General features: G+C 40.7%; 1 protein-coding gene across 2 annotated transcripts in view; it reads left to right on the top strand.

The window, feature by feature from the left end:
* The window catches only part of LOC122791387 (protein kinase C and casein kinase substrate in neurons protein 1-like), an 821,887-nt gene that overhangs the window by 635,041 nt on the left and 162,013 nt on the right, over nucleotides 1–24,833 (top strand). For both annotated transcript variants that reach the window (XM_044059123.1, XM_044059124.1), the window contains exon 6: nucleotides 153–328. In XM_044059123.1, coding sequence (XP_043915058.1) covers nucleotides 153–328 — 176 coding nt within the window. The remainder of the gene's footprint in view (nucleotides 1–152; nucleotides 329–24,833) is intronic.

Genomic DNA, 24,833 nt, shown 5'->3' with positions numbered 1-24,833 from the left:
TACTCTGGACAGTTTGTGCAAATCCAGGCTAGGTAGGTGCATAGTTACCTGGACAGTTTGTTGCAATAACAGTCTAGAAAGAAGCAATTAGGTTATGTAATGTTAGGTTCATAGCCCTAGTATAGTTTTAACACATTCTTTTCTGTTGGAAGGTGAAGCAACGGTACCAGAAGGCACTGGATGACCTTAACAGATATAACCCCAGATACATGGAGGAGATGGAGTCAGTATTCGACCTGAGTCAACAGTTTGAGCAGAAACGCATTGCCTTTTTCAAACAGGCCTTCCTGTCCATCCATCGACACCTGGATATTACCAACAATGAAAGGTTAAGTATTGAGTTCACCACTTTGGCATCTACAAAACATGCTATTGTCATGTGGCTTCACTTGGGTGGTGTGCACAGACCAGTTATCTATATGCACATTTAATGTTTCAATGTAGCAGAAATATAATCCATGTGAAATGTAGGATTGATGTCACTGTTAGAAAAAGACAAGGATGCAGTCACGTGTCATATGCATAACATATTTAAATCAGAACTTACAGTTCAGTACATTTCCAAGTTAACCCATGCAGTCTGTTTACAAGAATATTTCAGACAAATCATAAAACTAATGGTACATGGTAATATGTTGCTTACACAGAACAGAGTAAACTATCATTTACAGAGAGGTGTCATTTGAATGTGCAATGCTCACAACTGCAAATTCGACATCAGTCAATAAAGTTAGTTAGTGTGTGTGTGTGTGTGTGTGTGTGTGTGTGTGTGTGTGTGTGTGTGTGTGTGTGTGTGTGTGTGTGTGTGTGTCTTCTAAGACTGTGATTGCCGTAGCTTGCAATATTCCCCTTACTGTAAGGAACAGCATTCTCACATTTCGTATATGGAAGTAGCAAGGATGTGGTGGGTATCACACTCAACATCAGAAGGTAGTGAAGCATATCTCCCAACTGTACAGATTTTTGCCTCATATTTTTGGTCTGTTCTCATAAAAATTGTGTTTTTTTAACAAATCACTTGAGATGATCTAAGGATTAAACTCACTAAATAATGACATGCATCTGAGTTTCAGATTTCATATCCTTAAGAAAATGCATGCTAACACAAATCATGTTAACACAAATCATGTTATTCTAGCAACTTTCTAAGTTTATAAGAGCAATATTTAAAATGTTTCCCTATTTTTGAGCCTTTGTCCCCCAATTATGTCAGGCTTTTTCCAGATTTCTTGCACTAAGAGGTTGAGAGGTATGTAGTGAAGGCCACAAAAAACTTTCAAACACATTACAGTCACCTATAATATTTGCACTTTTCTTGTTGATGCCAGTTCTGTGTTTTAAGTTCTCAGACTTGTAAGTTTGTGTCTTAGATTTCTTTCATGGAGCTTTTCTAGGAGACGCAGCATTCATATTTTCATACATTCAAAGGATCTTACTAGACAGCACATGCAGTAGATCATTAGGACCCTAGCAGAATTTCAATTGTTTGTTCTCTCTATTACCTTGGGTATATTCAGGGATCCACATCCACTTATAGAGGTTTGTTTTGGAAAGAGTTTGGGAGATTTGCTTAACATGGAAATGGAGCCTATTCCATACACAGGGGATCCTATATGAGAGATATCTATCATACCGACAGGTTCTTCTTATATTTGTAATATAGACTTAGATCCCCTGAGCAATTGTTGGCAGTACTATCAGTTTAATGGAAATACAATAGATTGCACAGAACAGGGTCATTCATAACTTTATAAAACATGTTCATAGGTATATGCTTAGCTAACAACCATGAGGATCTTTATAAGCCTAGCCATGCAATCCTACCCAATTATGTCCCTATGTATTATAAGGAGGAGGTATGTTATTTAAAAAGGTTCTAGAGGTAAGAGGGGATGGTATGTTAGTTTGGGCATTACTGTCTGTCTCTGTCTTGGGGTGAATTTCCAATTTCCCATCCATTGATCAAGGTTACACTTAAATAGGGTTAGGGATATAGGATTATATAAGAGTCAGGGAACAGTGACAGGACTTCTAGTAATTCTGGTTAACTTTTGGAGGACATGCCAAAGATTTTCTTTGGTAGGAGCTACTAGGGCCCTTTCAGGTTGGGTTTTACTGTATTTGCCAGATCAATTACCAGCTATTACAGTTTATACCACACACAGAGCACTAAGCACTTCAGTTCCTGCCACAAATGTAATACCAGCATTCATGTCTGAATGCCATTAATGTACTGCTGCACTGAAAAGCAGCCGGCATCTGCTGATCCCACCCCCTAATACTTTGCACCTGGAGCAGCTGCCCCTTTTGCCCCACCTAAGCTATGTTACCGTACATGGGGAATGTATAACTAATACCTGTTGTATACTCTTTATTAGTTACTTATAACTCCTCCTAGTCTTTTGCATCCTAGATAAAGTGTAAGTGAAGATTCTGGATGTACAGTCTCCTCTTATTGAAAATATTGCAGAGAAACATCCAATAACTTCATGGAAATAATCCCTTATGTTCTTACATGTGAAGACATTTAATATTAGATGTTTTCTCAATTGTGTATAAAGGGGATGTCTAGTTATTGCACATACTATGCCTGAATTCAGACACATGTCTAATGCGACTGAACAGCAAGTGTTGAGGTGATGCTGAGAAGCGTTATGTAGCTTAAAGGTGGTTATTAAGTAAGAAGAAGGAATGTTCCACCTCAACCCTTAACTTATTGAAAAATCACAGAAATGACAGTACCACTGAGGAGATAGGAGTTTCATGAATACAATTACAGTGAATTCTTGAACAGCAGTAGTGTGCATGTTGTATGCAAGTACATATGCATAAGCCCAACTTCTCAACACCATGAGAATAACTGTGAACCACGGTAAGTTGCTCACAGTAATGTCCCAATGAAGATTTATCTATTGAACTGGGGAGGAAACAGGAATACAGGAAAGTCAGAAAGGGAGAAAAGCAAACAGAGGAACATGTAGAAGTATAGACAGAAGGAAAGTGGTGTATGAGGGAGGGAAAAGAAGGGTATCATTTTTGGGGGGGGCAGGTGCCCATTTTCCTTTTTTTATTAGGAGGACTGATTAGTAGGATGCAAGGGAAAGTTAAGGGCTGGAAAGAGGGCATAGGGATGGAAGCAGCAGCACATGAATGAACACAAATCACAAAATCCAATGGGGAGGACTCTGATAGTGTTGTTATTTATTCAGGACAAAATGCATATAGTGTTAGTGAGGTATACCAGAACTAGGCAACTACGTGGTGACAACACTGAGCTGTCAGCATATAGGGGCAACCACCATAATGTCGGCTGCTATATACCATGGAACAGAACTGATCTAATGCACACATGCCATCGGTATACCAAATAGAAGTACCTGCAATTGTGTTGAGGTAGGAAGATCAAGCTACTGGATATAACGGACATCAGATGCCGTACTGTTTACTCTGGAGTAATGCGAACAGGAGTAGAGGTTTGTGTCATGGCAGGTAATGATACATATTATATTAACTGTGAAACAGTAAGGTTTGATGTGCATGTTACTTCATGGGGCTGAAGATTATGTGTGTCCAAGTCACTGTTACAAGTCTTGCAAGGTATTCAGTTCAATTCTGTCTAACTTAAATATGATTATGATACCCTATTTGCTGTGGTGTCCTGTTAGGGAGGGTTGCATCTGTCAATTAACCAGAACTCTTTGTGAACACTTTGAAAACTACATGTTTGCCTGTTGAGGGGATAGTGACACATAAACTGTAATTCTTACAGTGTGGGGAGAGGGGCTATGATGGGTGTTCTCACTTGTACCTCCAAGGGACATGCATACAATGGACCATATACAATATATCCATTACCCCCACAACGTGACTGCTGTGTCCATGTACCTGTTGCAATCACATTCTATTTGGATGGCAACTATAAGCAAAAGTGTATGTGACTTTGTAGTCAGTGGGAAAAGGGGCCTACACTACCGCTAACTAAGTTTACTGGCCTTCAAATGCTTCACTGAGTTTTGCATCAAGCAAAAATGTCTTGCCTGCTTCAGGGATCACTTTAGGGAAGGATTATTCTAAGAGCCCTGTAGCATATCTGGGATTTCTCTTCCTACATCTTTATATTGGTGGTGTATGTCTGGACTGTGATTGTTGTGCTGGGAGGGGCCCTGGCCCACACATAACTATATAGGAGGATTTTTGTAGATAAAAACAGAGAAATGCACACACATACACACTCATTCACATCCCAAGGGAAGTCCTTGTGTAGGCCTCAGCCTAGTGTTGGACATCATATACGCACACACACACACACACACACACACACACACACACACACACACACACACACACACACACACACACACACACACATACACACACACACACACACTGTAGGCCTCAGCCTAGTGTTGGACATCATATACGCACACACACACACACACACACACACACACACACACACACACACACACACACACTACTCTCAGGGTCATATAGCAGTTTAGTATGTTTTGGAGGTTTACAGTGTATGTCATTATTAGGGAGTTTATTAACCAATGACAGGCAAATCTTCTGCCTGGCCTGTAGCACTTCTATGATTCAGGGGCTTAACATGATGCATTTCACCTCAGCTGTACCCACACAGTTTAAACAGAGGCAGTATGGCTAACTCTGTGGCTCACAGAGACACAGAAAACATGATCTGTCCCACCTGCATTCCTGTTCAGAGTAATGTGGCCTCCTGCAGTGTGTCAAAGCAGAACCCAGAAATATATTGTGATGTCCGTGCCCTGGCCCAGCAATCAAGGAGCCTCAATCCTCACCACTAACACCAGTGAGGGGCATCTCATATAGGAGGAAAGGATAACAAATGCACATAGTAAAAAGCAATTTCCCTTAAGAGCACACAGAGATCACAGTCAGTTCGGGGCTGGTCACTCACTTGCTCTCTAGGTCCCCAGTAAGACTTCCCACTGGCACAGCTATAGGATCCAGATCTCAGCCAGCTGGGCAAGCTAAAATCTCCAGCACCCTCTCTGTCCAACCAGTGCTTCATGTCCATAGGTTCATAGGTTGGTATTGGGCTATCGGCCCTAGGGCCTATACAAGCCTAGCCATAACAATTCCCTGGCTATTTCTTTCTATGTCTCTGCCCAAGTAGCTGACACACACACACACACACACACACACACACACACTGAGATATGTTTATATAACCACACAACCACTCCTGGGGAAGGCTGGCACAGGTCCCCCAGCTGTGCCCCTTTTACCCAGACTATACAGTAGAAATCACTGCCACCACCCAGCTAATATTTATCAGCTACTCAAAGGCCCTTAAAAGGGTGTCCAGTTATTACTGTGCAATATTATTATCCAATTGGTAGTATAACTAAACAGTCAAGGATTATTTGGAGTGACTTGGAAAGTAATCACTATAAATATACAATGTACTCTAGAACTTAAATTATCTCTACACAAAACAGCCACAGTTGAAAGGTTTAAAAATATTTAATAATAAATACTAAAAACACAAGACAATACTTCTTACAACACAGTGCTAGTCAAGAGTTCAGAGATCACAGAGAAATACTTAAAATAATTCAGTAGTACAGTTCTGACATCACAGAAAAACACTTAGTCTAATCTTTCTAGTTTCTAGCTATTTCTAAGAGAAACACACTTGTAAAATAAACTTACTTATAGGCAAGACAGTGCTGTGAGTTGGATGGCCAAGACAAAAATGCATAATGCCCTCTGATTCTCTCTGTTTTTAAAATCACATTCCTGGTTTCCATTACATCATTCTTCACACTTTCCTGGGTTCCTAGGCTAACAGAAAATACATTTATATTCTTAACATCTCCTTTTGTCATCTTGCAGCTAGTCAGGAAGCAGAGCAATGAAAATACATTTGCATGTTTAAATCTAGAAATTTAACTCTTGGTTAAAACAATAGAAAGAATGTCTTCATCTAGCCAGGCTGGAGCCGACTTTAGATCAAAGGGTCAGAACATGCTTTACTTGGTCAGCTTTCTGCCAGCAGAGTGTACTGTTGTTACATTTTTTCAGTTCCACATCTAACAGCAGTTTTTTTTCCATTTAAGACAACAAGCCTGTGTCTTACATTAATATTTACAAATGATAGAATTATCTATAAAATTCTATCTGGCTAGGCTGTCAGCCTTCACATATATTATACATAATGCTGCTACACAGATGGCAGTCATACAAACTGCTTGTGCCACACTATGGGTAGCACATAAAAAGGGTCAAGTTAACCCTGGAATATTTTGTGTACTGTTGAGGTAGGGACATACTGCATATGACAGGCAACTAGCTTATATTTCTTTGATATTATAGGTTATCATGCCTGATGATGAATGACAACATAAGGGAAAATGTTCCCAGGCAGAGGATGACATATTGCTATAGTCCTTTTAGAATCATAGTTAATGAATACTCCAGAATGAGAAATCTTAGCAGGCCTTCCATAAATATGCCTGTCAAGTCCTTATAGAAGAGATCAGTACTGTCAGTGGCCGAAATAAGATCCATAGAAGGGTCACTAATGTGAATTTACATGCACACATTAAAGCAACCTACCTAGCACAGGAGTGAAAGGCAACTTCTGGGAGTCTGCTGAAAGAGTTATCATTTGTAAACATAGAGGAGTTCCTGGCATCTGTGTCTGGGGGTCCAAACAGTTTCAGTATTCGTGAAGGTGTTTTGGATTTGGATGCTGCACTACACAGAGCACCTCACATAACAGCTGAAGATATCTCAGGTGGGTGTGTGGTCAGTAGTATAGCTAGAGCTGAGAAAAAGGTAAAACTTCCCCATGTGCAATATGGCTTAGTGGTAAATCACTTTGGCTATGGTGTGCAGGGTCCTGGGTTTGAGCCTTGCAGAGGCTATTTATTTTGGTTGGGAGGGTGGCTTAATGGCTAAGGTGTTTGCTTTACAAACACAAGGTGCAGGGTTTGAGTCTCACAAGGGATAATTGGCTAGGCTTAAAATAGCTCACAAGGGCAGTTAGTTTAGTACTAAACTATGAACTATGAACTATGCTAGGGGATGTGATCGACAGTCTGAGCAATCATCCCAAACCAGCTTTAAAAAGAAAAATAATTGTATTTGTGGGCAAAACTGAGAACTCTAGAGCCCCGTGTGGTCTAAACTGTAGCAGGCAGTTTGTTACAATTTAAAAGAAAAAAATATCTTTTTTTTTTGTTAAGTAAAACCTGAGTGCCGTAGTGCTTCATGCATGGTATAAAAATGTAGCAAGCAGTATGCTACAGGTTAAAAGGAAAAAAGTTGTGTGTGTGTGTGAGTGTGTGTGTGTGTGTGTGTGCGTGTGCGTGTGTGTGTGTGTGCGTGTGTGCGTGTGTGTGTGTCCTGTAGGAGTGATTACTGCCTAGAAACTGTAGTTTTATTGGCCATTTTGGGTCAATTCCAAACTCCTTGATCTCTCTCTCTCTTAAAACCCTGCAACTCTCTTTTTGCGTGGTGTTGCGCACAGAGCAGTGTCGGGCAGCACCGGTTAGCTGGGGTATACTATTCCTGGCTCCACAAAGTCTGTGCTGCAAATTTTCCCTTAGAACTAGGCAAACCTCAACTCAAGTGCTTCAGATCAACTGCTCTTATTGCAGCACTTGCATAACCCAAATCAGCACTTGTCCAAATCTCCTAGACAGCACTATTATTTTCCAAATCTCCTAGACAGCACTATTATAATACAGCATAAGACTCAATTGTCCACAAGACAAGTGAAATTTACTTTTCCAAGCATGTCCAGAGGTCAGCTTCAGGTGTACTCTCCAGTTCATCTGGTGGAATTGGGCATCATGAGGCAATGTCACAACTGCCTCATGTATACAGACAACCCTCTCCTCTTGCCTCTAGACACAAACACTTGTGAGAGATGCAAATACACAGCCAGACTGGAGGCTAAGCACTCTCAACCCATGACTGTAACAGACAGTCAAGAGGAGAAGAGACACACTAGCATCACACCACCAGTCACACATGGATCTACAAAACAAGCACCGGCAAAACATACACATAAATACACAAAAACATATTCAGAGGCACTAGGTACCAATCTGAAAAAGAAACAGGGCCCTCCAAAGCAGACAAGCAAGCAACCTGCACCTCCAAACACAAGCCAGAAAACACATAATTCACCTCAGCAGTGTGCCTCACGACAGCCCCTAAGGCAAAACACCATACCCAACACGCTAGTAATAGGAGACTCTATAGTAAGACACACAGATGTTCCACTCACCAGGGTGAACAAGGAGAAGGTTACTGTCAGCTGCCTGTCAGGTGCTAGGATCCGTCACATAACACAGGCACTTAGGTCACTCCAGAACAAGTACAAGTATGACACTGTCATTGTACATGTTGGTGTCAATGATCTAAGACGTACCTCCCTGGACTACATGAAAAGAGACATTGAGGAGCTCTTTGATCATGTAGCCCAAGCTGGTATGACCCTGACTTTGAGTAGCATACTACCTTCACCTACAATGATACCACAATAAAAAGACAAAATGATCAATTTCAACAATTGGCTAAGCTTCTGGTGTCATTCTAAGGGGATCCAGTGTCTGTCTGCCTGGGGTGACATGATAGACAAGCCTCGCTGTTTCGCCAGAGATGGTTTGCACCTGTCAACCCTAGGCTTTTGAATACTGGCCAAGACTCTTGCCGTCTCCATAGTGCCTTTTTTAGGCAAGGCTCAAAGGACAAACTAACCACCGTAACCAGCACAGGTAACCAAAAACTAAGGGTAATGCTACTCAATGCCAGAAGTCTCAACCTCAAAATACACGCACTCAAGACACTCCTCAGTATGGAGAAAATCGATGTTTGTGCAGTGACAGAAACCTGGTTCAAGGCTCCAGAGAGCACCCCAGCACTACCAGGTTACAATTCATATCATACCTTCTGGCCTCAGTTACTGGATCGCAGTACAAAGGGCGGAGGTGTATCCATATTCATCAAGGATACCCACATCTCCAGGTTAGTGGCGCAGCATGATGCCCCAGAGATCATCCATGCACAACTATCAGCAGGCAAAACCACATTTCAAGTCGTAGCCTGTTATAGATCGCCCACCATGTCCCAAGATGCTCACTCAGCATTCCTTGAGGCATTGGAAAATATAAAGATCCTACCCAACACCATAATTTTGGGTGATTTCAACTACCCTGGTATAGACTGGGTGAACTACCAAAGTTCTAACTCCTATGCCCAGCGGTTCATAGAATTTATAAATTCAAATGCCCTTGAACAACTGGTATGTTCTCCCACTAGATTATAGGTTCATAGGTTCATAGGTTCATACTAGGCTATCTGCCCTAGGGCATTTATAAGCCTAGCCAGAGTGTGTTTGGCTTTTGCCACCCATTTTAAATTAATTTTGCTATACCCTTTTTCGAGGTTAGTATACTGTGCCTCTGTCTAACAGTGACACAGAAGTGATACCAGGGTAAACCTCGATCCCCATCCACTCATCAAGATTCCTCTTGAAGAGAGTCAGTGAGGGACTCTGCCTAACCTGGACTGGGATTTTATTCCAGAGTGAAGGGAGCCTCTGGGTTATGAATCTGTCCTTCCAGCATGTCCTATTTATTTCAGTGCTGAGGTTCAAGTCTCTCGAGCGCGTAGCTCGATGGGATTTGGATTTTCTGAGTTGCAGCATGTCCATTAATTCCAGATTGGACATGGCTTTATACGTCAGGCACAGATCGCCTCTGAGAAGGCGGTATGCCACTGAGTAGAGCTGGAGTTTCTTTAACCGGGCAGCATATGGCATCTGTTTGAGCCCTTTGATCCTCTTGGTGAGGTACTTTTGGGGTCATTCCAGTTGCTGCAGGTGTCTGGTAAGGTACATCCCAAAAGGGGCATTGTACTCAATTATGGGCCTGATGAAGGATGAGTAAAGAGGCACGATGACCTACGCTGATCTAGATGTGAATCCCTTCATGATTAGGTGGGCTATATAAAATGTTTTTCTAACCACTTTGGCTACATGGTTGTCAAATGAGAGATTGCTATCAACTTGGGTCCCCAGGTCCCTAATTACTTCTTCCATACTTAATGGATTACCACCTATGTGGTAATTTGTGGGCACTTTGTTTTTGCCAAAGGGGATGACTATACACTTTTTGGCGTTTAGCTTGAGGCCATGGCTCTGGCACCAGTTGTCTGTTTCTATGAGGCCCTTTTGGAGGATGCTTGTGTCGGCTGGAGAGTCGATTATGGCACCCAGTTTGCAGTCATCTGCGAACTTGGTCAGCCACAGTCCTTCCGTGTTGGCCTGTACCTCCGAGAAATATATACCGAACAAGAGAGGTCCCAGGACTGAGCCTTGTGGGATGCCACTTGTAACTGGTTTGGAGGCTGACATGACTCCCGCAATTCTAACCATGTGGGTTCTGTCCTTGAGCCAGTTTGCAACCCATCTAGTGACATAGGGGTTTATATTTAAGCTGGTGAGCTTATCTATAATGCCCGAATGGGTATTGTATCGAAGGCTTTTGCGAGGTCCAGGTAGGCTGTGTGGACCACGTTCCCCTCGTCAATGGCCTTGGTGACTGTTTCAAAGAAATTGACCAGGTTTAAGAGGCAGGATCTGCCTTTAACAAAGCCGAACTGGGTAGGATCCAGTGTCTGTAGGTCCCCAATATCTTTATTTATGAGGTCCATGATGATCCTTTCCATAGCTTTGCAGACCCAGCTAGTCAGGCTTATGGGGCGATAGTTTCCAGGATCTGTTGAGGCACCACCTTTGTGGAGAGGGACCACTGTTGCTGTACACCACTCTTTGGGTACATATCCTGTGGTAAGGCTGAGACTGAACAGTAGTTTTATGTTTGGGTTTAGCTCTTCTTGGAGTTCATGTAGGACGCAGCCCGGGACACCGTCTGGTCCCATTGATGCTGTGTTTTTTGCTTTGGAGAGGGCGGCTCTTACCTGTTAGGGGAGCAGCACTCCGCTGGGATAGATATTTGCCCTTTTGGTGGGGAGGGGGGGAGAAGTTTGTGCTGAACCTGTCAGCTAGGATGTTGGCAATGTCTGTGGGTTCGGTGTATTTTTTGTCATTTTGGACTAATTCTGAGCATATCTGGGAATTCCCACCCAGGTTCCTAACATAACTAAAGAAATCCTTGTGATTATCCTTAGTGTCCTGTGCAATTTTTCACTTGAAGCTGGCCTTAGACGATTTTATGAGTGCCCATAGTTTTTTGCTAACACTGATCAGAGATGCCTTCCCTTTTTGGGATTTTGCTCTATCATGTAGTAGCTTCCTCCTTCTATTGTATAGTTTGTTTATGGCTGGGGTCCACCAGACAGGACGTCTGCCTTTGGAGGATTGGGTCTTGGTTTTATTTGGGATTGCATGATCTTGCGGTCTGGGCCGTATTTTCCACAGGCCCGGGGGCTTTGAAGGATTCCACCTCGGTTTTGAGGAGTGTGAAATTTGCTTTAGAGAGAGAGGAGGAGAGGGTTGTCTGTGTACATGAGGCAGTTGTAACATTGCCTCAAGATTCCCAGATTCACCAGCTGGACCAGAGAGGAGATTGACAACTGACCTTTGGACATGCTAGAATAGTATTGGGAATTCCTTTATAATTGAAAAAAAGGGCCAATGGGGAACAAGGTACTCAAGGGGAGTTTGTGAGGGTGTAGTGCTTTTAATTTTTTAGTGCTGACTTATATAATTGCTTTAGTGAGCAAGTGCCCGGTAACTTAAATGCAATGTGTTACAGGTAACTTAAATGCAAAAACAACAAACAGTAACTTTCTTTCAAGTGAAACAAGGAAATAAGTACAGTAAGCAATGCAGATATCACTAGGGATCCACAGAAGCGCTGAAAAGCCGCGTTTTAGGTGGAATTAGCGTTTCAGGGAAATAAACAAACAAGCATACAAACAAAGCTAGATTCAGCAGGCCTGGATTTAGTCTATGCTACAGCAAACAAGGTGTACCAATTTCAGTAAGAAACAGTTCAAATATGCAGGCACTAAACCTTTAACCAGAAATTCCCAGCTCAGAAGGGCAGAGTCCAGCCTCTCCTCCCACAAGAGTGCAGACCACGAACCTTCTTAATGTAAAATAATTGGCCTGAAGCCCAAGTGCTTAAAACAGAACTAATACACTTTTAGAATAACAGACACTGAGCCCTCAATCAGCAGTTCCCAACTTAGAAGGATGTAAGCTACCTGTCCTGCCACCACAATGCAGGCCACAAACCTTCCTAATGTAAAACAACTGGTCTGAGCCCAAGTGCTTAATCCAAAAAACTTAGAATGATAGCTACACTTTAATCAAATTACTACCAAGCAGTAATAAATACAATTGAGTACTTTAAATAATGCCTGGATTAGTGCTCAAGTTATACAAAGAAAGCTAGATTCAGCAGGCCTGGATCTAGTCTATGCTACAGCAAAGACTAGATCAACAACAACATATTGGATTAAGTCATCACAAATATGGGCGCCCATTGTACCACACCCGTTATCACTCCCTCTCTGGTCAGATCAGACCACAAACTGATAACCCTGGACATCCTCACCCCTCCCCCTCCCCCTCCCCCAGTCAAAGAAAGCATCGTAAAAAACCTTTCCAAAGCAAACTTCAAACTACTTGCGTCAAAAGTGGAAAGCTTCACTATTCCCTTGCAGAAGGATAATGATATCCAGGATGCAGAATCCTACACCAAGGCACTTTATATACATCTTCAGGATTGCATGGACCGTGCTATCCCAAATAAAACCAAGACTCCTTCCTCAAGCAAGAAGAAACCAGTCTGGTGGACCCCGGCCATAAGCAAACTATACAATAAAAGGAGGAGACTTATACAAAAAAAGGCCAAATCTCAAGTAGAAAAATCATCCCTGATCAGCATTAGTAAGAAATTGAGGGCCCTCATCAAGTCAACTAAAGCCAATTTTGAAAAGAAAGTTGCCAAGGATGCCAAGGATAACCATAAGGCCTTCTATGGTTACGTCAAAAACCTAAACGGCAATGCTCAGGTCTGTTCTGAGCTAGTACAAAATGGAACAAAATACACTGACCCCATTGACATTGCCAACATCTTGGCTGACAGGTTCAGTGCAAATTTCTCCCCCCCTCACCACCTGCAGGGCCTATTACTATTCCAGGGGATTGTGTAAGTCCAATTATTACTGATACATTGATTAACAAGGCTCTATTTAAAACTAAAAACACTGCCTCCATGGGACCAGATGCTGTACTGGGCTGTGTCATACGCGAGCTCCAAAATAAATTAACGCTGCATCTGAATACCCTGTTCAGTCTCAGCCTCTCGACAGGATATGTGCCCATAGAATGGTGCACAGCAACGGTGGTTCCGCTGCACAAGGGTGGGCCCACAACCGACCCTGGGAACTACCGACCAATAAGCCTGACCAGTTTGATCTGTAAGGCAATGGAGGGAATCATTATGGAACTCTTAAATGGAGAGATTGGGTACCTCCAAACACTTGACCCCACACAGTTCAGATTCATCAAGGGCAGATCATGCCTCCTGAACCTGATGGACTTCTTTGAGACAGTTACTCAGGCTATAAGGAAAGGAGGTACACATGGCTTACCTTGACCTTGCTAAAGCATTTGACACCATTCCTCATTCGGGTATTATTGATAAACTCACCAACCTGGGCATAAACCCTTATGTCACAAGATGGATCGCAAACTGGCTCTCAGACAGATCCCACAAAGTAAGAGTAGCGGGATCTATGTCCGAATTCAGACCAGTAATGAGCGGTGTGCCTCAGGGCTCTGTCCTGGGGCCCCTCCTGTTTGGCATATACTTCTCAGAAGTACAGGCAAGCACTGAAGGGCTGTGGCTGACCAAGTTTGTGGACGACTGCAAACTGGGTGCTATAATAGAGTCTCTGGCTGACATGGATATCCTCCAGAAGGGCCTTAATGAGACCGATGCATGGTGTCAAAGCCATGGTCTCAAGCTAAATGCTAAACAATGCGTAGTAATCCCCTTTGGAAAAAACAGAGTACCCGCAAACTACCACATAGGGGGTAACCCCCTGAAATCTGAAGAAGTAATAAGGGATCTAGGGACCCAAGTAGATAGTCAGCTTTCCTTTGATAACCATGTTGCCAAGGTGGTTAGAAAATCCTTCTATGTGACCCATCTGATCACAAAAAGGTTTGCATCAAGATCTAAGGATGTAGTGGTGCCCCTCTACTTTTCCCTCATCAGACCCATTATTGAGTACAATGCACCAATTGGAATGTACCTGGCTAGGCATCTCCAGCAGCTGGAGAGACCACAGAGGTACCTCACTAAGAGGATTACTGGTCTCAAACAGTTGCCCTATGCAGCACGATTGAAAAACTAAGGCTTTTCTCTGTTGCATACCGCCTTCTCAGAGGCAATCTCTGTCTAACATACAGAGCCATGTCCAACCCAGAACTGTTGAACATGCTCCATCTTAGCAAAACCAAATCTACTCGAGCTACATGCTCTAGGGATATAAACCTCAGCACAACAATGAATAGAACATGCTGGAGGGATAGATTCCCTTCGCAAAGACTCCCCTTGCTATGGAACAAGGTCCCGATCTACATAAGACAGTGCCCCTCACTATCACTCTTCAAGAGGAACCTTGACAAGTGGATGGGTAACATAAAGTTCACACCAGGGATCATACCAACAGCTCTACTAGATAGGGGCCAAGGGTACTAGCTGCTAGATCAAGGGCCTAGGGAACTAACCAAGGGGGTGGTGAATACCACACACCATGGCTGGGCTAATATATGCCTTCGGGCAGATAGCTCACTACCTACCTATGAACCTAAGTGCCTTTAAAGTACAATGCAAATGTTATCCCCGGTGTCAAGTGTTTCCCTCCCCCAACCCACTTATTTATTAAGTGCACTTAGGGCATAACTGTTACCCTTGGTATTTAGTGTTCCTGTTAACCCACACCTTTGTTAAGTGCTCAACACTGATGTCTAGAGAACTCCTAACAATGTTGCAGGAGTTGCTGATAAGTGCAGGGGATTATGCGGGTATGATAGCCCCCACCCGACACACACACACACACACACACACACACACACACACACACACACACTCACCTATACATACACACACGCACTTTCACCCATACACACACACACACACACACACACACACAAACACACAAAAGCACACACACACGCACTAAAAACACCTTTCCCTTCACTAACACCCCTACTGTGATTTTCCAGACACACACTCAAGCATACATTCACACATGCAGCCCCCTCACATACACACACACATACTACTATCTCACAAAGCTCCCTGCGCATACCACTACCTCAGTGGGTGATCATGCTTTTGACCACATTCATTAACATGAGCAGTCTTGACTGACTGTCAGTTTACACTTAGCTCTGTAAATGCATTATCTCAGACAGATCTGGAGGAGAGCACATGATTAATTGGCATATGCCTCTTCTGAAAAATGCCTCATTAGCATTTAGCACAGCCACATGGGAGAGCCCATTGGTTTGCTGCATTGCTTTATGTTGCAGCACCAGTGTAGAGGTGTCTCTAATCAGAAATGGTAACTGAGAAATGATAACTGGTAAGCTTTCTGAATCAGGCACAAAGTTTTCTTCAGATATCTGTACAAGTATCCTAAACGTATGCATGTAATCACCCAATCAACAAAGTTTAAGAAATGATATTTTTACACTCCATTCTTTCCTGCATTTTTATTTTTCTGTCCATACTTTATTCCAAGGGAGGTATGAGCCTCCTTCAACAACCTTATCTATTGTGCTAAAATCTGCATATCCATAAGAAACTTATTCATGAGCTATATTCAATTAATGCCTTAAATATATTTTAGTAAAAGTTCTTGGTAACTATAAAATTTTACTTAAAATTTTGTACACTGGTTTCATCAAAGCCTTATACTTGCCATACCTCTCAACTGTCCAGATTTTTGCAGAATGTCCAGATTTCTGCCTCATATTTTTGGTCTGTTACTCATAAAATTTGTGGTTTTCTAGATTTTTGTGGCAAATCAGTGAGGATTGAATTCAGTAAATAATGACAGGCATTTGGGTTTCAGATGTTAAATCCTTCTGTAAATGCATGCTAACACAAAACCTTTATTCTAGCAACTTAAAAAAGTTAAAGTTTATAAGAGCAATGTTTAAAATTTGTCCCTCCATTATTTTTGGCTTTGTCCAGATTGAGTGGTATGTATCCTCCCATAGGTTTGCTCCATATGTAGCCATTGAAAATATTGCCACATAGATGGATTCAATCAGTGGTTTTAAAGTCATTCTCGTAAAAGTTTATCTACCTTATACAAGGGATTGCATATTTTCTGTGTTTTACCCTGCGATTTAGAAAGAGTTACTGCAAGTGGTAAGCTTTACCACTGTGGCCAACATCATGTGGTAAACCCTTCCAATTCAGAAATTGCTCTTCCACAGTAATTTTCCTTAAGCAGGAGCATCATTGCAGAGAGTAGTCCCACCAGCCATGGTGCATGGTAATGAAGCAATCTGAGGGAGAGGTTAATGATAATTAGCCATATGCTCTCTCCTGGAAATGCCTGCTGCTCCCTGTTTATGCTACCAGCATTATCACATCTGACCAAGAAATTTAACTTGGCCAAAAGACAGTAGTCATGTAGTCATCCATTGAACTCAATGGATGAAGCCATGTTGTAAGTAAGTTCTGTGAATTTCATTGGAGATGTGGGGGGGTGAGAATGTGTGTGTGTGTGTGTGTGTGTGTGTGTGTGTGTAGGTGGTATAAATTGAGTTGGATTGACTCTGCACACGTGTGTGTGTGTGTGTGTGTGTGTGTGTGTGTGTGTGTGTGTGTGTGTGTGTGTGTGTGTGTGTGAGTGTGTGTCCTTGAGTCCAGATTGTGTGTGAGGGGTGTGATGTTAAGTGGATGTTTGTGTGTATATGCATGTGTGTGTGTGTGTGTGTGTGTGTGTGTGTGTGTGTGTGTGTGTGTGTGTGTGTGTGTGTGTGTGTGTGTGTGTGTGTGTGTGTCCTTGAGTCCAGATTGTGGGTTAGGGGTGTGATGTTAAGTGGATGTTTGTGTGTGTGTGTGTGTGTGTGTGTGTGTGTGTGTGTGTGTGTGTGTGTGTGTGTGTGTGTGTGTGTGTACAGATGTCTACCTGTGTGTGTATGAGTGTGGGGGACTGCCTATCACACCTCTCAACATCTTTCCCAAGAATTCTGAGCAAAGCCAAAAATAATGGCAGAATAAATTGCCAAAATCGGGGATAATTTTTAATTATTATTCTAATTCACTTAAAAAGTTACTAGAACAGGATTTGCATCAAAGTGGATTTTCTAAACAATAAGAATTATGAAACTCCAATGCCTGGCATTACTAACTGATTGAAATTCTCAGTGTTTTACCAGAAACTATAAAAAATTTACTAGTTTACCAGAAACTATAAAAAATTTACTGGAGACAAAGAAAATGTATGTAACAGCAGGGATATTCTGCTAACTTCTAGACCGTTGAGAGATATGGTACCTCTGCTAATGTAATACATGGGCTGCCAGAGGACACTACTGCTGTAAAGCGTTCTTGGTATACGTGATATAAGTGATATAAAAGTGATGTAAGGGATGTAAGTGATAAGACAAGTGATTCAGAGACATGTGATTCAGAGACATGTAAATTAGCAAATAATGAAGTTTTTTTAATGTGAAAAAAGCTGTCTCTGAATCACTTTTTTCATGATTGTGTAAACTAACCTACCTGAGCTAGGCACTTTGTATGACTACAGCTACATATTTCTGAATCTCAAGATTAAGCCAGGATTGAGAAACACACCAAGATGTGAGCATTAAGGCTGCAGTAAAAGGGCTTTTTATTATGGACACCAATATTTGAGAGGCATATTAACCAGAATGAGGAAACACCTCATTATTGGCTAATTTATACGACTGTGAATTGCTTTGTGATTACCTCAAATTCTAACCGGTCCTTTTCTGCTGCCCTTGTAGCAATCTCCACTGGTAGCTGCTGTATCACATTAACACAGGCACCACCTTCATTCTTTCCCCAACACACACACACACACACACACACACACACACACACACACACACACATACATGCTCACACTGCCATACCTTTTTCTTGTCCCTGAATTTACAGAACATCCCCGGTTTGTCACCATCCCCTCATAAATCACAAATGATTACCGTCAGTTGATAATGCTATTCATTACAGTTTCATTCTTCTTCTAATTATTACTGTTGTTCAGAAAATGTGTCTGGTTGCAAAACCCTTTACTGTTTAAATTTTTACATAGATTAGAATAATATTTAGAAAGACTGGTGTCATCCGGCATTCCCCTTCAATCCAGCTTTCTCTAGATTTCTTGAGCATGGCCCCCATACATCATGGACCATTGCATTCAGTCAGTAATGTCAAAGAGTAGACTGTCATGCTTCATAGTGTTCTATGTCTCATACCCCAAAAATTGTGTTCTGTCAACTTTTTAAATGGATTAAGATATTATTCAAGAATGTCCCTAATGTCTAGTTTTTCCCTGTATGTCTTTCATGCTGCACAACCTGTTGTTCTGTTAACTTTTGAAGTGCCTTAGGGAATATACTTAATTGTCCCTGGTATATAGTGTTCCCCTTTGTACAGCTGGATTTGTTCATTACTCATGGGGTGTTTAGGTATGGCAGTCACACATCCCCATCCACCTAGTTATACACATCCATTCTTTCACACACACACACACACACACACACACACACACACACACACACACACACACACACACACACACCAACACTATCTATCCCTTAATTAATCACCGTGACCACCCAGGCAGGGACACACACACACACACACACACACACACACACACACACACACACACACACACACACACACACATACTCACCTTACACCACTCATGCCTCTACATACACTCACACATGCAGCCACACACACATGTACACATATCCCCAAACATTGCCTGTCTGTTAAAGTTCTCAGCATTTTCTTCTAATGTGATCGCACCTATTGAAAGTAATGGGTGAGCATGAGCTTTTGGCTGAGTTTAATTACCAAGGATGGTGATAAGGATTTATGCAACAGAGCAGTTCTATGTATCTCACTTACAGCAGGTATTTCTGGGGAGGAGAGACAACACACCATGGTGCTGCACCAACCTCTTCATCTATTTTGCTATGATCATAATTTTATCTTAATCAAAAAAAAACCTGCAAGAACTAGTACCGACGAGCAAGTGTTTATTGATCCATAAATCCATAAAATCCACTATGAAATACATAATCACCACGTTTTTCATTCACCATAGAATTTCATCAGATTAAAAACATTTATAAATCCCATAATGCCTTATAAATACTCTGTTTAAACTCATTACCCAATTAAAATTCACATTCAATAAAATAATTAACTAACCAAAATATATTTAAGTGATAAAATATATATGTTTCCCTACCATTACTAACTTTATAAAAATATAAATATATATGTATAAATACCATTTATTTAACACATTATAAAACTGAGTTTAAACAGAGTATTTATAAGACATTATGGGATTTATAAATGTTTTTAATCTGATGAAGTTCTATTGTGAACAAAAAAAGCAGTGATAACGTTAAGCATTTAATTTCATGTGTTTCCTAGTGGATTTTATGAATTTATGGATCAATAAACATTTGCTTATCGGTACTAGTTCTTGCAGTGCTCTTTGTGCCTAATATTTATTCTTATATAATTTTATCTTATTACTAACATAGCATTGTCGTCTCACAGTAAGATGTTGTCCCGTTCGATTCTCAGCTAGAGCGTCTTCTGTGTGGAGATATGTGTGAATGGGCGTACCTTCGTTAAAGGTTGTGCATCAGAGCTGGCAACTCGGCACATAAAAATCTGCTGCCAATCATTAGCGGACCGGAGGTTTGTAATCTACCATTTTTGCCTTTTTTAGTTTAAACACTGCATATACTATGCTTCCCATTCCTATCTTAGCCAGCTATTCCCAATTATTTTCTTTTTTACTTCTGTGTGGAGTCTGCATGTCCTCCCCGCAGTTGGGTAGCGTTCGAAAGACATGCCTGCATAAATGGGCGTGCCTTCGTTGAAGGTTGGGCGTCAAGCTGGCACCTCGGCATTTCATAAAAATCTACTGTCAATCGCTGTGGCGACCCCTTACTGGGAAAAAGCCGAAAGACAAACAACAACTTCTTCCCATAATTTTCCAACCCTTCAACACTCTAATAGAGCATCTTCCTTAGATTCCACTTTCTATATTCTGCACTTACCTATGAAATTATAAGCGAGCAATAATGCATGACAGAGTGCGTGTTAATGTCTAATTAATGCCCACCTAGGGGTGTTGTGAAGCTCAACGCTACAGGTGGAGAGCCTCTACATCCCTGGAAGGGCATTAATTATACAGTAACACACACCCTGGAGGGCATTATTGCGCTTAGACAATGGGCTCGCTGTAAAGTTGTGTTTTACTTGCTTATTTATTTTTTTAAGGACTACATATTTTTTATATATATTTTTTTTATGTAAAATAGTTCCTCCGCCTACTGTTTAAACTTGCTATAGTATATGTTAATGGTGTGGAGGAAGCATTTCACACAAATATTTATAAAAAAATAATATAGTCCTTAATATAAGTAAGTGAAACACAACAATTTTACATACACGCATTTTCTCTCCTGTTCACACATACACAGTCTCTTCTGCTTTCACACACATCCATATACACACAAACAGACTCCTCTGCTTTCATTCATACACACATTCACTCACACAAGATCTGTCTCACCCTCTTTCTCAGACTCAGTCTCCAACTGCTTTCATACACACATTCAGTCTCACCCTCTCTCGATCTCTCTCACAGGTAGTCTCTTCTGCTTACGTACATGCACTCACTTACATCACACATCACTCTCGCTTTCTCTCTCACTCACATACACACACACATACACACAGTCTTTCTGCTGTCATGCACCCATTCACACACACATGCAGGTAGAAACATCCGCACGAATGCTCTCCCGCTCTCTCTTACTTACATACATGCATACACTCTCACACACATGCTGCATTTTCATTTTTTTTCTATTTTACACTCTCTAAAACAGCAAAAGTGCTGCTCAGCGAGTGTAAATAATGGCTCACTCACTTCCATTGACATGCATGCATACACTCACACACAGACATAAACACACACAAACACACACACACATGCAGACACACACTTACCTTTTTCTCTTTTTTTCAATATTTTACACTCGCTAAACAGCAAAATAGCTGCTGAGCAGGCATAAAATAATGACGGCCATTCTGTTTCTTCAGTCCAAGCTCCACGGCAGCTTGATAAGCAGTCGTGAAGCAACGGACTTGTTTTTCTAAGCGGGCATTACTTGTACATTAATACCCTGCTAGAAAAAGCTTGTTCTCCAATCAGGGTATTGATGTACAGTTTGCCCATTGTCTAAACCTATTTAATATCCTTAAGAATATTTCCTTTTGATGATCTTCCATATTTTATAGAATTTGTAATCTAATCCATCTAAACCTGGAGAAGAGTTTCCCTCTATATTTTAACTCAGGTCTTAATAACTAATACTTAAATTTTTTGCCAATCAAATTTGATACACTGTTGATATACATGTTTTATCTTCTTATCTATCATTTTGCCTTTTCTAGTTTATACATTCCATACACTAGATTTTCAGTTCCTACCTTTTCCAACCAATCACAATTATTTCCAGTGAATATTCTAATAGAGCATGTTCCATAGATTCTATTTATCCTCATGCTAATCGCTTTCTATATTCTACAACTGTATAATTCATTTATCTTTCACTGGTCATTTCTTAATAATTAATCTCCACATAATGTCATGTTCTTTCTCCCATCATTTAAACCTTTTCCTCCTCTTCTTAATAGACTCTTTGATTTCTTTACTCAACCTTCTCCAAGGATAAATATTTTCCTCCATAATATCATACCATATCACTTTTTTAAATTTCATTAATATATATCTACGCTATACCTACCACTCCAGTATTTTATTTTTGTATTCATTCCCTTTCCATTCCCATTCACCTTTTTCCCCTCTGCTTTCTTGACACAGCTCTTTATATTTTACTTCTAAAACATCATAGGAATTGTCTTTTCCCTTTATATTGTCTTCCTCTCAAAATCTTATGTAAACATAAGGATGCAAAAAACAACCATGCTCTTTAAATTCAACCCCCTTCTTCTCTATTGTATATTAGACCTCTTTTTATTGGATTCAGCCTGGACCCCCACTAAAGCAAAAAACTGCTTGTATAATTTCTTTTTCCAGACTTTCAGGACAAGTCATTACTAAACTAAGTAAATCAATTTTCTTAAAATATATCCATTAATTAAATACACCTTTTTCTTGAAATTCAAGTTAAATGTTGTCCATAACTTGCATGTTTCTTGTATTTGTTTAATAAATTCTCTTCACTGATTTTCTATAACTTCCAAAAGCAATACCCGAACTCTCAGTCTTTTTACTATTAAATTCCTGCTTTTTTCACTATTTCACCAAAACCTTTACTTTTCTTTCTTTATTTTTAAATCTACATAATCAAGATACCTTTTGCCACTTTTTTCAACCACAACCAGCCACACCATATCTTTAGCTACAGAAACTACAATCATCAGCATATACCATCATCATTGGATTGTTTATTTTATTTCCATATTCGCATATAATTTGTCTCATATCCTTAAACATTAAGTTTATGAATGCATTCATACTTAAAGCAAATACCAGCCTACTAAGGTGACAACCTTATCTCACTTTCCTTTCTGTATTTATTTTTTATGATCCATTTACTATAATACTCATACTGTTTACATATGGCATTTTAACCAATCTATTTGCTCCTCTTTCTATTTTATAGCTTTCTAAAATATGCCATAATTGTTCCCTTACAATATTATCATAAGCTTTCTCGGCATCTGTTCCTAATCTGACTTCCTTTTTTCTTCTTTTATAGCATAAATGGTTTATTTTATAGTCATTAACTTTTCACCCACTCTTTTACCTCTTACCCCATAAATTCTTTCCTTCCACTTATCTCCTAGAACCTTTACCTTCCTAATGTGCATTATTTTCATTAATATTTTATAATCTATTTTCATTAACAATATTGGTCCCCAAATATCTTATATTTCCTTTTCCCCTTTCTTCCAAAGCAGCCTCATTGTTCCATCATAAATATTACTTTCTCCAAAAACTTGTTTCTTAAATTAATTTAATATCCTTAAGAATATTTCCTTCTGATGATCCTCCATATGTTTACATAATTTGTAATCTAACACATCTAAACTGGGAGAAGACTTTTCTTTATCCATTTTTAAACTCTTGTCCAGTTTTTCTGTATTTTATCCCAAGTTTTATTAAATAATATTTCATTTGTTTTTGTCAGCCAAATTTGATATGCTGTTGCTATAGATATTTTATCTTTCTTAATAGGATCATAGGAAGTTACTAGGCTAATGGCCTTTGAGCCCTTACAACCCTAACCAAGTTCTGCCTTTGTTTCCATGATCAGCATCTATTGCCCCTGTCCAAGAGAGACACAGGTGGAATCCCTGGGGTGAATTTACAGTTACCCATCCAGTCATCCAGATTGCACTTTAAGAGGGCCAAATAGGTGCTCTGCTTGACATGAATTGAGAGTCTGTCCCACAGGTGCAGGAACCTCTGGGAGACAAGTCTGTCCCTCCAGCAGGTTCTATTAATGTCACATACCAGGTTAAGGTCTTTAGACCGAGTAACCTGTGAGCCATTGGACTTACAGATATGCAGCATTTCCAATAAAGCAGACTCAGACATTGCCTTATAAGCAAGGCACAGATCACCTCTGAGTAGTCTGTATGAAACAAAGTAAAGTGACAGTGCTTTTAACCAATCCACATAGGACAGATGCTGAATACCTTGAATTCATCTTGTGAGGAACTTTTGTGGTCTGTCCAATTGCTGCAGGTGCCTGGAAAGGTACATACCAAAAGGGGCATTGTACTCTGTTATTGGCCTGATTAGGGAAAGAGTACAGGGAGGTTGTAACTTCTTTTTTTCTGGAGACAATGCCCTTACTTATGAGATAAGCAATATAGAATGCCCGTACCACTGTGAGGACATGGTAATCAATGGTAAGGTTGTTGTCAACCTGTGTGCCGCGGTCTCCTACCACTGAGTGCATGCTTAGAGTGTTTCTATTGATGTGGTAGTTAGCAGGAATATCGCTTTTACCGAAAGGGATGATAATACATTTTTTTGCATTGAGTTTAAGGCTGTAAATTTGGCACCAATCATTTGTTTGCATAAGACCCTCTTGCAGGATGTTGACATTGTTTTCGGATTCTATGACCGCTACCAGTTTGCAGTCATCGGCACAGTTTGTCAGCCACAGACCTTTATTTTTTTCCTGTACTTCGCAGAAATAGATTCTGAACAGTAGAGGTCCCAGGACTGATCCCTGTGGAACACCACTGATTACGAGTCTGCTGTTGGAGATGGATTCCCCTATTTAGACTGTATGGGTTCTATCGGTGATCCAGTTAGTGACCCACCTAATGATATAAGGGTTGCTACCTTGTTGGGTGAGTTTGTCAATAATGCCTGAGTGGCAGATAGTGTCAAAAGCCTTGGCCAAGTCCAGTTATACTATAGGGACAGTTTCCCCTTGTCTAGGCCACTAGTGATTGTCTCAAAGACATCTACCAGGTTTAACAAGCGTG

The sequence above is a fragment of the Protopterus annectens genome, chromosome 17.part0, assembly GCF_019279795.1.
Source record: "Protopterus annectens isolate FY-2018-M chromosome 17.part0, PAN1.0, whole genome shotgun sequence".
NCBI classification, from domain to species: domain Eukaryota; kingdom Metazoa; phylum Chordata; order Ceratodontiformes; family Protopteridae; genus Protopterus; species Protopterus annectens.
The sequence above is the reverse complement of the archived record's forward strand: the minus strand, read 5'-3'. Positions and strand labels throughout refer to the sequence as shown.